The 15,071-nt window shown below is 64.3% G+C and overlaps 2 protein-coding genes across 6 annotated transcripts; one reads left to right on the top strand and one right to left on the bottom strand.

The window, feature by feature from the left end:
• Positions 1–416: 416 nt before the first annotated feature.
• Positions 417–3,479, top strand: LOC136371597 (glutathione S-transferase Mu 1-like). Its single transcript, XM_066335773.1, has 8 exons — positions 417–512; positions 1,829–1,904; positions 1,991–2,055; positions 2,130–2,211; positions 2,644–2,744; positions 2,885–2,980; positions 3,060–3,170; positions 3,238–3,479. The coding sequence occupies exons 1-8, from the start codon at positions 480–482 to the stop codon at positions 3,331–3,333; spliced, it is 660 nt and encodes a 219-aa protein (XP_066191870.1). The 5' UTR covers positions 417–479; the 3' UTR covers positions 3,334–3,479.
• A 447-nt stretch (positions 3,480–3,926) lies between these two features.
• On the bottom strand, positions 3,927–9,481 carry LOC136371535 (epidermal growth factor receptor kinase substrate 8-like protein 3). 5 transcript variants are annotated; one of them, XM_066335664.1, is made up of 18 exons: positions 9,198–9,476; positions 8,881–8,955; positions 8,715–8,788; positions 8,558–8,622; positions 8,323–8,478; positions 7,627–7,764; positions 7,469–7,554; positions 6,687–6,942; positions 6,505–6,604; positions 6,355–6,419; positions 5,933–6,007; positions 5,664–5,812; positions 5,357–5,569; positions 5,165–5,279; positions 4,950–5,063; positions 4,774–4,853; positions 4,548–4,680; positions 4,103–4,246 (listed from the first exon to the last, which is right to left on the bottom strand). In XM_066335664.1, exons 1-18 carry the CDS (start codon positions 9,266–9,268, stop codon positions 4,229–4,231), a joined length of 1,983 nt encoding a protein of 660 aa, XP_066191761.1. In that variant the 5' UTR covers positions 9,269–9,476; the 3' UTR covers positions 4,103–4,228. The 5 variants fall into 5 exon arrangements, with proteins under 5 accessions (XP_066191758.1, XP_066191760.1, XP_066191759.1 ...); XM_066335661.1 differs by lacking the exon at positions 4,774–4,853 and having other exon boundaries at positions 3,927–4,246; positions 9,198–9,481; XM_066335663.1 differs by lacking the exon at positions 4,774–4,853 and having other exon boundaries at positions 3,927–4,246; positions 8,881–8,968; positions 9,198–9,480.
• Positions 9,482–15,071: the final 5,590 nt, after the last annotated feature.

Below are 15,071 nucleotides of genomic sequence, written 5' to 3'. Positions count from 1 at the left end.
GGAGCACCCCATGGAATTCAGGGGTCACAAAGCCACGGGGGATAACAAGGGTCACGGAGTCCCCGGTTAAGGGGGACCCCCATAGAACCTGGGGTGGTCACAGACACCCCAGGATTAGGGGACCCCGTGGGGTCTGGGGTGGTCCCGGGACCCTCAAAACAAGGGGGTTCCCGTGGAGATTGGAGGGTCGCGGACGTCCTGGGACACGGGGAGCCCCTCGGACTTCGGGGGGGATCCCACAACCCCCCGGGTAAGGGGGTTCCGTGCGGACGGGGGCGGTCACGGAACCCTCCGTTAAGGGGGACCCTCGGGATAATGGGGGGACTCTCGGGATAACGGGGGACCCTCGGGATAACGGGGGACCCTCGGGATAACGGGGGACCCCCGAGCAGCCGCGGCCCTTTAAGCCCCGCCCCCAAGCCCCCGCCGAGCCGTGCCCCGAGTCACGCGCGGGGGGCGGGGCGGAGATCGCGCGCGCCATGGCGGTGTTGGGGTACTGGGACATCCGCGGCGTGAGTGGGGGACCCGCCACCCCTTTGGGGACCTGCCATCGCTTAGGGGACTCGCCACCTCCTTGGGGACCCGCCACCCCCGCGGGGGCATCGCTCCCCCTTGGGAATCCGCCACCCCTTTGGGGACCCGCCCATCCTTGGGGACACCGCTACTTCCTTGGGGACACCGCTACCTCCTTGGGGACACCGCTACTTCCCTGAGAACCCGCTACTTCCTTGGGGACACCGCCACCTCCTTGGGAACCCGCCCCTCCCTGGGGACACCGCCACCTCCTTGGGGACCCGCCCCTCCTTGGGGACACCCCCACCTCCTTGGGGACACCCCCACCTCCTTGGGGACCCGCTACTTTCCTTTGGGACCTGCCACCCTCCTTTGGGACCTGCCACCCCCGCCGGGGAGGGGCTGCGGGGACCCCGGGGTCTCCTGACGGGGATCGGGGGGATCCTCTTGCTCTTTTTTCGGGGCTCCTCGGGGTTCCCCCGGTGTTTTGGGGGGCTGCGGAGGGTCTCCAGGGACCCCTTTGGTCTTTCGGGGGCTGCAGAGGATGTCCGGGGGGTCGTGGGCTCCCTTCTGCGCTTTTTGCGTGACGTGGGGGGGGGGGTCTGGTTTTGGGGGTGAGGGCCGTGGGGTTTCCCTTTGTATTGGGGGGCTTGTGGGGATCTCTCGGAGCTTTTGGGGGGCAGCGGGGGGTTGTCGGGGGTGCCACTGATCTTGGGAGATCTCATCTTGGGCTGTGGGAGGTCCCTTTTGGGCTTGTGGGATGGCCGTGGGGCATCTTTGGGGGTCCCCCCATCTTCTGGGAACTTGTGGGGGGGTCTTCGGGGGTCTCCTATACCTTTTGGGCATGTTTTGGGAATCCCTCTGGTTTTTGGGGGGAGGTGGCTGTGGTGGACCATTAGTCTTGGGGGGGGGGGGTGGGGGGGACTGCAGGGAGTCATCCTTGGGGGGCTGTGGTGGGTCCGTGGGGGTCCCTCTGGTCTTTGGGAGGTGTCTTGGGCTGTCTTCCCAACCTTGGCAGGAGCTGCAGGAGTCCCTCTGGTCTGTGGGGCCCCTCACATCTTTGGGGGAAACTGTTGGAGGTCTCCATGATCTTTTGGGATGTCTTGTGGGGGGGGCTGTGGGGATCCTGCTGCACTTGGGGGTGAGAGGATGTTGCTTTTGGGGGGTCCCCCCTGTGCAGGGGGTGCCGACTTGGGGTTCGGGGAAGAGGGTGCAGTTTGCCCTCCCCCGTGCCTCAGTTTCCCCACGTGTGAGCCAGTTCGGGGCTCACGTGTGGGGGCTGTTTTTGGGGTGTCTCACTGCCCCCGCTCCCCAGCTGGCCCACGCCATCCGCCTGCTCCTGGAGTACACGGAGACACCCTACGAGGACAAGCTCTACAGCTGTGGGGAGGGTGAGGGGGTCAGGGGGGTCCCAGAGCACCCTCAGCCTCTCTGGCGTTCGGGGAGGACACCACCCCACCCCTTCCTTCCCTTCCAGCTCCTGACTACGATAAGAGCCAATGGATCAACGAGAAGGAGAAGCTGGGGCTTGACTTCCCCAACGTAGGTGCCCTGGAGCTGGGGGGGGCCGTGAGTGGCGGTGTCCCGGTGTCCCCATGTCCCTCTGTCCCCCTCAGCTCCCGTATTTCATCGATGGCCCCACCAAGCTGACGCAGAGCAACGCCATCCTGCGCTACATCGCCCGCAAGCACAAGCTGTGTGAGTGGGGTGGAGTGGGGTGGAGTGGGCTGGAGTGGGGTGGAGTGGGCTGGAGTGGGGCTGGGGCAGGGTTGGGATCAGCTTTGGGTTCGGTTGGGTTGGGGTTGGAATTGGATTCAAGTTGGGGTTGGAGTAGGGTTAGTCTTAGGGTTGGGTTGGGGGTTGGAATTGGAGCAGTTGGAGTTGGGTTGGGGTTGGGATTGAATTGGGGTTCAGATGGGTTTGGTTTGGGGGGTGGAGTTGGATTGGGGTGCAGGTTGGAATAGGGGTGAGCATGGGGCTGGAGCTGAAGTTCAGTGGACCCACAGACAGCATCAGGGCTGGGATCAGGGTGGGTTTGGGGCAGCAGGGCTGGGGGCAGGGCGGGTTTGGGGCAGCAGGGCTGGGGGCAGGGCGGGTTTGGGCCCCCAGCACTGACATCACCCTGTGCAGGCGGTGAGACAGAGGAGGAGACCCTGCGTGTGGACATGCTGGAGAACCAGATCATGGATTTCCGCATGAGCCTTGTCATGATCTGCTACAACCCTGACTTTGTGAGTGTCCTGCAGGCTGGGGGACCCCGTGGCAGCATTGGGGACCCCGTGCCAGCGCTGGGGACCCTGCATTGGGAGGATGCTCCCCAGGGTCCAGCCCAGGGCTGCCCATCCTCACCCCTTCCTTCCTCCTCCCTCAGGAGAAGCTCAAGCCAGGCTACCTGGAGCAGCTCCCGGGGAAGCTGAAACTCTTCTCCAACTTCTTGGGGGACAGAAAGTGGTTTGCAGGGGAGAAGGTACTGCCAGGACTGCCCAGGGGGCTGAGGGGGCTGGGGAGGGGGTTTGTCCTCACTGTGTCCCCCCCGATGTCCCCAGCTGACCTTTGTAGACTTCCTCATGTTCGACGTGCTGGATCAGAACCGCATCTTTGAGCCCAAGTGCCTGGAGCCCTTCAAGAACCTCAAGGACTTCATGGAGCGCTTTGGGGTGAGCAGGGGCACCCCGAGGTCACCCCTGGGTGGGGACGTCCCTGACACTCCCTGTGTGTCCCCAGGCTCTGGAGAAGGTGGCTGCCTACATGAAGTCCAGCCGTTTCCAGAAGATGCCCATCAACAACAAGATGGCCAAGTGGGGCAACAAGAAGCTGTAGGAGCTCAGCACGGGGCTCGGAGCGTGGGGGGGAGTCCTAACCCAGCCCCCCCAGCGTCCCCCGTCCTTGGGGGGGGATGGCACCACTGGCATGGCACCTGTCCCCACATGGCCCCCAAGACAATAAAGTGCTTTTTAGATGTGGCACCCTGGGCCCCCCACAAGCCTCGTGGTGTTGTGGGGGCACTGAGGTGGCCCCCACCCATGGCTGGGGGTCGGTGGGTGTGGGGTGAGGGGGGTCCCTGCCCCAGGGCCCGGTCCCCCCGTGCCTGGTTTGGTTTGGGGGCACCAGCTCAGCCCTCCCTGGTTGCCCTGGGAAAGGAGCCCCGCGCCTCCCTTCTTCCTCATTAGCACATTCCTAATAAGCTCTAATGAGGCAGCCCTGACAAAGCCTGGGGGGAGGGCGCGTTGGTGCCCTGCCACCCACTGGGGTGCTGAGTGGGGTGGGCTGGGGACAGCCCTGTCCCCAGGGGCCCCTCGCTGCCGTCAGCTCGCAGAGATGGGCACCAGCGGTGTGCCTTGGGTGCTGCTCCCTGCCCTGTCCCCGCGCTCCCCCTCCCTGTCCCCGGGGTGTCCCCCCAGAGTCTGCGCACCCCACTGCTGTCACTTTTATTTTCCACATCAGTCGCTTTACATTTTGGGGGTGCAGAGTCATTTCACAGGCCTGACCGGGCCGAGGGGGGTGCCTGCCCCCCAGGTGGGGGTCCCCAAGAGCCCTCCAGTGCGGGGGGACAAGCCGTGTGTCACTGGTGGCTTTGGGGGGACGTTCATTTCCGGGGGTGGTTCTCTGTCGTGGGGGGCCAGGCGGGATGTGGGGGGCGGGTTCGCCCGGCCCTTCTCGGGGTGCTCCACCCGGGGCGGGGACAGGTCGAGGACATCAGCGTGGCCTGGGTGGCTCAGTCCCTGGGGCCGATCTGCAGAGGAGGGGACGGGAGACGTGTCTGGGTTTGGGGGCAGCTCCGGGAGGGGAAGGGGTTGTGGGTATGAAGAGCCCCTACCGCCAAGGCCAGCCCGGGCTGGTGCGGGGGGATCGGGCCGGGAGCGAGGGGGGACGGGCCGGGGGTCCCACACCCCAGGGACCCCCTGGGCCGGGGAGGGGACGCGGGCCGGGGTCCCTCAGCCTCAAGGCCGTCCCCGGGGGTGGGGAGGGGGCGTGGGGCCGAGGGTCCCAAAGTCCCTGGTTGGGGTGTGGATACGGGGGTGGGAGTCCCTCACCCCCAGGGATGTCCTGACGGGGGACAGCTTGAAGAGGACCCTCCGCCACTCCTCGGGACACACAGCTCGCAGCTCGTCCGGGCTCATCTGCAGCAGCTCGTGGCCCGGCAGCACCCCCAGAGTCCGCACCGTGCTGCGGGCGGCGGGCGGGGTAAGCCGGGCTCGCCTCCGCCGCCGCAGGGAGCCAGGCGGCTTTTGGGGGAAGGGGGCTCAAGGGACCACCTACATCCGCGAGAAGCCCTTGTCCATCAGCCAGGCTGTCACCTCTGCCGGAGAGGAGTTGGGTTGCAGGGTGGGGGGCCCGTCCTGGAGCGGGAGACAAAGGGAGGGGACACGGGGGTAGCCGCCGCTCCTCCTCCTGCTGGGGGGGCGCGGGGAACGGAGGGGACAGGGGACACTCACCTGTCTGGCGCCGTAGCCCGGCTCCGGGAGGGGCTCCAGGATGTTGCCAGGGACGTGTCCTCTGTCCCCGCGCTCGTCCTGCACCAGCCACCACTTTCTCTGCTGGTCTAAGACCTGGGGGAGGTGACAAGGGGGACAGGGTGGAGGGTCCCGGGGTCCCAACTTCGTCCTCCCCACAAGCAGCCATAGAGGGGACCCCTGCCCCCTGTTTTTACCTGCAGCGTGTCCCCCTTCCTGACGCTCAGCTCCTGCGAATTCCTCGCCTGGAAGTCGTAGAGGGCTCGGACCAGCCCCTGGGAGGAGGGGGCAGGGGCGGCGGATCTGGAACTGCTGAGGAGATGGTGGATCAGCCGGGGGTCAAATCTTGCCCCGACCCTCCGCATCCGTAGGCAAAGGGGGACACCTACACTTGGCTGGGGTTGTCCCTCCAGGCGGTGGCCGGTGACTGTGCGGGGGGCAGGGACAGGGACGGGTGTCGCAGGTGAGTTGGGGCAACTGAGGCAGGCGGTGGGGTGTCCTGGAGGCCGCCGTGGCGTTCCTGCTCCATCACGGGGGGCAGCCATCCGTCAGAAAACACCGGGATGTACGCGGGCACCTGGGCGCTGTTGGGGTACTCGGCCCTGCAACCATCGGGGAGGACACCGGGGTGGGTGTTGTGACCCTCCCTCAAATCCAGACCCCCCCCTTTCTCGGTGTCGGAGGGCTGGACCCCACCTGGACTTGTTCCAGGCGGTCCCGAGGCTCTTCCAGATGCCGTAGTGGTCGTCGCTCAGGTTCTCCTCAAGGAATTCCAGCGCCTCCGGCAGCAGCAGCGGGCTCTCCACCGCCGCGGCCAGGCCGGGGCTGGGGCAGTGGGGCAGGACCTGGGGGGACAGGGATGGAGCAGGGCCCCCCGATGCGCCCCCCGGGATGGGGGGAGTGAGGGGTAATCCCCGCGTGTCTCACACATTTCGCGGGGTGGGACCCGTCCTGGGGACACTCACGAAGGACAGAGCTGAGAAGATGAGGCGCAGCAGCTCGGCGGGGTCGGGGTTCGCCATGTCCTGGTGGGTCCGGCCCTGTGAGGGGGGAAAGGGTGTCCATTCAGAGCCCCCTGGCCTCACACAGCCCCACGGAGCCCCCCGGTCCACCCACACCTCTGGTCCCCACACAGCCCCTTGTCCCCATACGGCTCCTCAGGTGACCGTCAGCTCCCTGATCCCATGCAGCTCCTCCACCCCACACGGCTCCCCACCCCCCATGGCCCCCCCATTCCCGCGTGGCTTCCCCACAGCCCCACAGACGCCCTTTCCCCACGCAGTTCCCCTATTGTCCACAGCCCCCATCCCCACACAGCCCCCCATTCCCATTTATCCCCCTTCCCCACATCCCCCCAGCTGCCCCCAGCCGGCCCGACGGGACCCACCATGAGGTTGAGGGCGTATTTCACCTTCTGGAAGAAATCCGTGTACTCATCCTTTGGGGGCAGTGCTGGGGGACAGAGCTGGGGCTGGCACCGGGCTGGCTACACCAGAACCCCAAGCAGCCCCACAAGAACATTCCCCTCCCGTCCTACCCGGCTTCTTCTTCTTCTTCTTCGTGCTGGCCGAGCTCAGGGCCTTCTTCAGCAGGTCCATGAAGAGCTCCAGCTCCCCCAGGATGTGGTTGAGAACCTCCTGTGGGTGCCGGGGGTCGATGTGTGCGGGGTGGGAGCTGCCGTGTCCCCATCCCCGGGGGCTCGGGTGGCTCGGGACTTACAACATCTCGGTCCACCTCGGACATGGCCTGGGCGGGGGGTTGGGCCCGCGGCATCTTCGGCGAGTCCGGCGGATCTGGTGACAGCACAGGGTCCCCAGCAGCACCCTCTGCTCCTGGGTAAACTGAGGCACGACGCAGTCCCGCCCGAGAGTCACGGTAATCCGAGGAGCGCAGCCCACGCCGGGGGGGCTCGAGGGGCTCTGCCCGGCGCTCCGGGGCCGGGTACGTGGGGGCCGGGACCGGGGCAATGTCCGGGCTGCTCCGGGGCAAGAGGGGTTGGGAGGGGGAAGGTGAGGGTGAGCTGAGCCTGGGGAGGCGGCGCGGGGTGGGCAGACGGGTCTGTGTGTGTGGGGATGGGGCAGGAGTGGGGCTGGTCCCAAGGATGGGGCGTGGGGGTCCGCGAGTGTGGGGTGAGAGGGAGTCTAAGCCCAATGATGGGAAATCGGGTGAGGAACACCCACGGGGATGAGGGGAGACTGAGCTTATAGGTGGGGTTGGGGGGATCTGTGCCCACGGGGATAAGGGGTAGGAAGGAGGCTGAGCCCGGGGATGGGGTGCGGGAGTTATGTCCCTGGGGTGGGGTAGGACGGGGAAGCTGAGCCAGGAGGGGAAAAGGGCCCCCCCCGACCCTTGAGGAGGCGGTAAGTGCCCACAGGCACGGGCTCTTTGGGGACGTGTGGGACCACAGGGAGACCCCATGGCCAGACTCACCGCAGCTTTGGGGAGCGAGATTTGGGGGCGCAGTGGCACTGTCTCCAGGGCGGGGTCGCAGAGCCACTTACCCCCCATACCTGTGCCCGTAGTGATTGCTCTGCTCCTCCTTCCTCTGCCTCAACACCTTCTCCAGGCTGTTCCTCAGTGTCTCTGCCTGGCATGAACCCGCTGCAATCAGCCCTCCATTCCTGGGGCTACCCCCCATTCCTGCCCCCTCCGGGCTCACCCCCAGCCGCTCGCACTGGAAGAGCAGCACGCTGGTCCTCGGCGGGTTCCTCTCCTGGACGCTGATGGCCAGCACCGTGTTGTCCAGCCCGGTGGAGCATCCCTGCACATTTTCCAGCGGAAAAGCCTCCAGCTCCTCCTGGAAGGGGGAAAACGGCGTGCTCAGTACCCCCAGCCGAATGGTCAGGAAAGGGTTAAAGGGGTGGAAGTGGGACTGTGGGGATCGGGCCTGTGGGGTGGGATGTTTGCTGGGGGTGGTGGGGTGGCATCAGAGGGAGATAGCAGAGTTTGGGGGACTGAGTCTGGGCGTGGGGCAGGGTTGTGGGTGCCAGACGGGGGATTGCCCAGATCTGGGGGTGCCAGGCTGTAGGAGCTGCCAGGGTTGGGGGGCAGTGGAGTATACTGAGGTTTGGGGATACCTGGACCAGGGGGACAGGGCTGTGGGGGGGTTCCCATATCCAGGGGATTCCAGGGCTCAGGGGACCCCCTGGTCTGGGCGTTCCGGGGTTTGGGGGTGCCCTGGCCGGCGGGTACCGAGATTCAAGGGGTGCCCTGGCTGAGGAGTGCTGGGCTTTGGGGGTGCCTTGCTCGGGGGATCCCAGGGCTCAGGGGGTACCAGGCGTTGTGGGGTCACATCGCCGAAGGGTCCCATGGCCAGAGGGGACCAGGCTTTGGGGGTGCCCTGGCCGGGGGGTACCTTGCTCTCCACATCGCTCAGCACCAGCTCCTGCTCCTGCACCGCCAGGATGACATCCTGTCCCCAGATCCGTCCCTGCTCCTCCAGCTCCCTCAGGCGCCACAGGCAGTCCTCGGCGGTGCGCAGCTCCCGCTCCAGGTGCATCGTGAGCAGGTGCTGGGGGACGCGGTACGCGGTGTGACAGCGGGCCCTTGGCCGGGCTGGGGGGCGCGGGGTGGTTTGGGGGGGCTTCTACCTCAACGTGGTGCTGGAAATCGTTCTGGGGCTTGAGCAGGGTCTCCCCGTAGTCCTTTCGCTGATCTGAGGGCACAGGCAGGGTGAGGTGACAGGGACAAGCTGGGCACGGTGGCAGGGGGGATCAGAGGGGTTTTTGGGGTGCAGCCCTCACTCACTGTAGATGCTTTTCCCGGTGAGGCGGACGAAGCTGTTGGACTGCTGGAGCGGCGTCCTGTTGTCATATTCACCCCTGGACGCACAGAGGGACCTTTACAGCCCCTGCACCCCGCTCCCGGGCCGCCTCCGGGGGTCCCGGGGTGGGGACCCGCCCGCCGCGCTCACCGTGAGGGGCTGCTGCTGCTCCAGCGGCCGAAGGGGTCTCCCATCTTGCCGGGGAGCAGCCAGAGCGTCTCGATCCTGCTGTGGTGTCCTGGGCATGGTCGCTGTGTCACCCCCAATGTGTCCCCAACCCCCTGAGGGACGTGCCACCCCTCCCCCCACCCCGAACGGTGCCGAGGCTCTGGCGGTCGCCAGGACCCCCCTGACCCTCCATCCCTCGTCTTCCTGCTCCATCCCAGCCCCGAGGGGGTCACCCCGCGGCCCAAGCCAAAGCCCCCCGTCCCGAGATGGGGTCGCTGCCCCGGGGAGTCCCCGCTCACCTCGATCGCTGCCTCCGCCGCTCGGGATGTGGCTGCGGCGGGTGACAGGGGCAGGGGACAGGGCTTGTCATCGGCACCGCACCCACCTGCTCTTTGCCCTCTCGTTAAAGCGGGGGAGGGACGGGGGGGACAAAAGCAGCTGGCGCAGGCACCATCTCTGCAGTCACCCTAGGCCCCCCAGCCCGCGGCGGGCCGTGCTGGCCCCGGGGCACCCAGCGGGGAATGCAGCCCCGGGTGTCCCCACCCCACGGGCCCCCGGCCCGGGGCTGCGTGTCGGTGACCTCCCGCCTGGTAGGACCCAACCCTGTCACCCGCAGGACTCCGCCCTTGCCCGCGGCGTAATCCCGGGCTCACCCCAAAGCTGGCACTGCCAGGAAAATCCTCACGGGGGGGGTTTGTGCTGGGGAAGGGGCCGGATCCGGGGCGGGGGTCCAGGATTTGGGTGAAGAGTGGATGCAGGGAGTCATCACCCTCAGAGCCGCTGGGGTCAGCTTGGCTGGGGGACACTGGGTGGCCGGGGTCGTGTCTGTGGGATTGGAGTGACCCGCTGAACCCCTCTGCCGGCACAGCGTTGTGGGGTTTGGGCTCATTTTAAGCCTTTTGGCTTCTCCGGTGCAACTTGAGTGGTGATGGATCAGCTGGGCCGTGTCCCCTGTGTCCCCGAGGGTCCCGTCTGTGCTTTCCAGTCCCTCAGGCTGTCACATCCAGGCTGACCTTCTCTCTCCTTTTCCCGCGGGCTTGTGGACCAAAGCGACCGCACCACGGAGGGAGCCTGGCGTCCCGCACCCCCAGGGGTGACACGGAGCAGGGACATGCTCCCTTTGGGAGCGGCAGACACGCACGGGCAGACCCTGGGGGCGCAGCCTTTGGGAAGCCGTGAATTCCCCCCAAAGGGCGCGGGGAAGCGGTGCCGGAGTTGGGGTCGTGCCTCAGTTTCCCCGGTCGGGGAGGGGCGGGGTGCAGTCCCCACCTGCGGCCACGAGGGGGAAGCACGTGCCCGTGTCGCCCCGTCCCCCGATGTGTCACCCCCAGATGTGCCCCGCCAGATGTGTGACCCCGCGTGTGGGGAGCGCCAGATGTTGTGAGCGCCCCAGATGTGCGGCCCCCCTCAGAGGTGCCGCCACCATCCCCAGACGGGGGCCTCAGGTGGGCGACACTCGTGTGTAGCTCCCCCCAGATGTGTGACACCCCCCCCCCAGACGTGTGACTCCTCCAGATGTGGAGCCCCAGATGTGCAGGGTCCCAGGTCCTACTCGCGTCTCTGACAGCCCCGGAGTCCCTGGCGCTGGAGACATTTGGGTGACACTTCTCGGGGCAGGGTGACACAAGGGGCCGCCTGTGGTCCCCGGGGGGAGATTTCGGGTGAAAAGCCCGGTCCCCCCATCCCGATTTACTGCTGCGGACCCCCGCAGCGCCCAGGGCTCGGCAGGACCGTGTCCCCTCCATTGGCACCCCCGGCAGGGACCGAGCGCTCGCCCCGCCCCGTCCCAGCTCCTCCCAGTCACCCCACTGGGTAAGCTGGGAACGGCAGCGGCTGCAGATACACTGCAACCCCCTTTTTATTGTTCGTCTCCTCAATTCCCAGCCAGAGGCAACAATTCCCTGCACATCCCCAACCCGCCTGTGTCCCCCTCGCCCTTCCCTGGGCTCGGCAAGTCCCCGGGAGACACCAACCCCTTGGGAAGGGACAGGAAGGGGCTCGGAGGCTTCTGGAGACACAGAAAACTTTTCCTATTTCACGTTTTGAAACCCCCCAGCATCAAAATGCTCAAAATCTGTGAAGCTGCTTTGGGGAGGGGAATGGCCTCAATCCGCACCCCGTGTTCTGCTCCTGGGGAGGGCACTCCACACCCAGCACGGGGACACTTGTGGGGACATCATCCTGTCCCCACTGGCGACACCCGATCAGGCCCTACCCCGGAGACAACACGGGGGGGGTTGGGCCATTTTGGGGGTCACCAGGCACAGGGGGACCGCAGAGCCACCAGTGCCTGGAATTCCCGGTGACACATCGCTCCCGGCCAGGTGCCATGAGGCCGCGGGGCCGGGAAGCAGCTGCGGCTCGGCGGGCTGGGTGCCAGCCAGGGACAAACCACCGGCCAGCCTGGATCCGTCCTCACGTCACCAGCCCGGGCTGCGGTGTACCCGGATCTGTCACCTAATTGCTGGGGACCAGCGTCCCTTCGTCATTTTGGGGATGGCTGGGGACGTTTAACCCCTCACGGGCTGGGGAGCTGTGTCAGATCAGTGTCCCTGGGTCAGACCAGCGGCATGGCATGACATGGGTGTCGTGGCATGACATGGGTGTCATGGCATGACATGGGTGTCGTGGCACAAAGCACAGCCCCAGGGCTGTGCCTCTCAGGGATGCACAAATCCAGAAGTCCTGCCCTCCACGGGGTCTCCTTGGTGGTGGCAGTGAGAAGCTGATGTCCCAACTGTCACAGATACTGGGGTCACAGGCTGTTTTAGGGTGACACAGGAAAAGACAGAGGGATGCTTGGTGACACTTTGCTGTCATCCTGCCTCCACATCTTGCTTGGTCTGTCCCTGGTCCATGGTCGCCCTGGCACGATCCCCTGCTGGTCCCTTTGTGGTGGGTGTCACTGGGTGTTGCATGTCCCCTTCCATTCCTGAAGATCCCATTTCAGTGCTGCCACCAAACCCCTCACTTCCCTGGGAAGATCCCTGGAGTCCCCCCAAGAGAATCCCTTGAAGTGTCAGCCCTGAGCCTGGTGCTGTTGGCTCTGTAGCCTTGGGACATTCTGGCCCACGTTGCTCTGGCTCGTCCTGGTTTTCCCAGCTGCTGATCCTGTCTCTTCAGAGGAACAAGATAAAATCTGTGAGGCTTTTTTAACCCATTGGCTTCCCCAACGCCCCTGGTGACACCCTTGGGGGCAGATTTGTTTTCCTTCTCCCATTTCCAAGGGGTGATGGAGGTGGTGAGTGGGTGACATCTGGGGACTCTGGGAGTGATGTGCCCGTGTCTGGCTCAGCCAGGGGTGTCCACAGCTCCTGACTGGAGCCCTGTGACCTTCACAACATCAGTTTTTTGCTTTGAGGAGGCTGAAACAGAATTTTTTTGGATTTCAGTGAGGGAGCTGCACGTGCTGCAGAGCACTGGGGACCTGTCACTTGGGTGATCTTGAGCTCTTGAGATCTTGATCCCAGGCCAGGGACAGGCGAAGAGCCCTAAGGCCACAAAAAGAGCTGGTTTTCCTTCACAGCCCCGTGGCTTTGGCCACAAACCTGCAACAACCTTCTTATTTTTAGTGTGAAGAGGGAAAAACCAACGTGCCTATGGCCACTCCTGTGTGTGAGACCCATCCTGTTTTCTTCCCACCATCCATCATTTGGCAGCACAGCCCGGGGATTTCCAGGGATGGTGGGGCTGAGAGGACAGTGGCACCACACAGATTTAATTAGGGGTGATGAGGGCATGCAAATGAGCAGGTTAAATCCTGCTCTGGGGTGGCCAAGCCCCTGAGAATCCTCAGAGGCTTTGGAGGTGTTTCCCACATTTCCCACACTCCAGGTGCCAGGGGAAGGCTGGATGTTGGGTCAGCATGGGCTGGGTGGGAGAGGGCAAGGAGGGAGGTCACACCCCCACAGTTATTCCATGTTCCTCTCCAGCATGGGGAACTTGATGGCCTGGGATCCAAATGAGGGAAGCAAGGAAAGCTGGAAATTGGCTTTTTCTCTTCCCATTGGGATTGCCATTTGGGATGAATTCCCTCATGGAAGAGCTGGTGTCTTCTTTACCTCTCGATCCTGCTTCCCAGCCCTTCCCTCCTCCTCCTGGCTTCATGCAGGGGGCAAATCTAATCCAAAAGGTCCCTGCTCTGCCAGATCAGCACCTCTCTAGCAGTGGAGCCTGGGCCTCAGAATGGTCCTCCACCCCTAAATCCCCCAAAATTTAGGGATGAGCCCCAAATCCCCCATCCTGGGATCTGAGAGACCCAGTGGGGTCATGGAATGGCAGCCAAAGGTGCTGAGCAGAGCTCAGGAATCCCAACCCCTCCCTGGAAGAAAACAAGGTGAGTTTTCTGGATGGATGGAGCTGGTCAGAAACCCAAACCCATCGTCCCCATGGATGAACCTGGGGACACTGAGCTTGTGGCCTTGATGGGGAGCAGAATGGGATCAAGGGTGCATGGGACAGCTTTTCCAGGGGAAAAGGTGCCATTTCCACGGCATCTTTCCAGGGAGGAGGATGAAGGTGGTGGCCGAGGCACACGGCACTGAGCTCCTCAGGCTGTGGAGGCTGCAGCCAGGAGGGTGATGGGGTGATGCAGGAGGGTGAGGTGGGCTGAGGGGTTCCCTTCCCGTGGGAATGTGCTGCTGAGTCAGCACTCCTGCAGGCCCCGTGGGCGATGGGATTGGGCTGGGAACCCCCTGGGGAGGGGGACGGGTGCGGAACGTGACACCCAGCACGGCCCAGGGGTGCTGCACTCGAGGGAGGAAGGTGCTGGAGGAAGTTGTGAAAGGGGGAGCAGCTGCCCTCAGTGGGATGTGGGGTGGGGAGAGCCCACGGCAGGAGCTTCCCCAGAATCGGGGGGAGGATCCTCCTCCCACGGCGGAATCTTGCGTGGGGCCTTCCTCCCTCGGGGTGGGAGCTGGGCAGGGAGGGGTGGAAGAAAGGCACCGAGCTCTCAGGAGGGTTTGGGAGCTGTTTGGAGCGGGCTGAGTGAGGGGCACTGTGACGTGTTTTAGCCAAACTCCGACCGCTGCTCCTGCCATCAGGTGGCATCTCTCACATCTGCCCGTGGAAGTCACAGGACGGGAGTCCAGGTGTCCCCAACCCCCAGCATTGCTCCCAACACGGTCCGGGTGACTGGGACACAAACAGCTGGTTTCCCCTCTAAAATCAGCTATTTCCTGCCAGAAAACATAACTCATGTTATGATAGATATTAGGAATGGAAAGCGTTTGATCTTCCCTATTGTTTGGCTCCTGTGGGAAGCTGAGCAGGAGGAGGAGCTCATCCTGTTCCAACCAGTGCAGCTTCTGCTGGACATCAGCAGGGTTTTGTCCATGGGTGACATGAATATTCAGGACCACTTTCTGTCCAGCAACAGGTTGATCAGGTCCTAAAATTGGTCCAAAATGTGACTTTTTGAAGAAGAGTATCCAACCTCTGGAGTGATGGACACTCACTCTGGCTTTGGCCATGGTTTGCCCGCCCCAGGCAGCATCTCCAGCCTGAATCCAACCCAAATCCTGCCACTTTTCATCCTGGTTTGGAAGATGCTGGATGTCTGTGCCAGCAACAGATGTGGCAAAGGCAAAGGAAGAGCAAACCCAGGTGATTCACGGGTGGTTTGAGAAACAACTCATCCCTGGAAGTGCCCATGGTCAGGAGGAGCCAGAGGAATCTGCATCCCTGGGGGGGAATTTGTCACCTGGGCACCCCTGAGCCCTGGCTCAGTGTCAAAGTGGCTTTAAGGGACAGAGAAGATGAAGGCCAAGGGGCTGGGATGTGGCTGACGCCTCCTGAGCTGCTCCCAGGGGGATCCTTGTTGTTCCCTCTGCAGGGTGTGGGTGGTCCTGGGGCAAATGGGACCAAGCTGGTGCCTCCTCTTCCTCAACCCTGCAGCTTCTTGGAGATGCCTTGGCCAAGGCTGGACCAGGGGCCAGGAGACACCTGAGGGTCCCTGAGCCATGGCAGGGGCTGGCACTGGAGGTGGGAGTGAGGAGGTGGGATCGGAATTGGGATTCAGCCCCTGCAGGGGCAGGATTCTCACGGGGCCCTGCAGTGAAGGGCTGAGGGCAGCAGCCAGGAGGGTCTGCACTCGGAGAGACCCCAGCCCTTAGAAAGGGAATTGCCAGATCTTGATGCTGAAATTGAGCAATCGCTGTCGTTTAAATAAAATG

This window comes from Sylvia atricapilla, chromosome 25 (genome assembly GCF_009819655.1).
Source record: "Sylvia atricapilla isolate bSylAtr1 chromosome 25, bSylAtr1.pri, whole genome shotgun sequence".
Taxonomy (NCBI): Eukaryota; Metazoa; Chordata; class Aves; order Passeriformes; family Sylviidae; genus Sylvia; species Sylvia atricapilla.
Note: the sequence above shows the minus strand (reverse complement) of the source record. Positions and strands in the feature narration are given on the sequence as shown.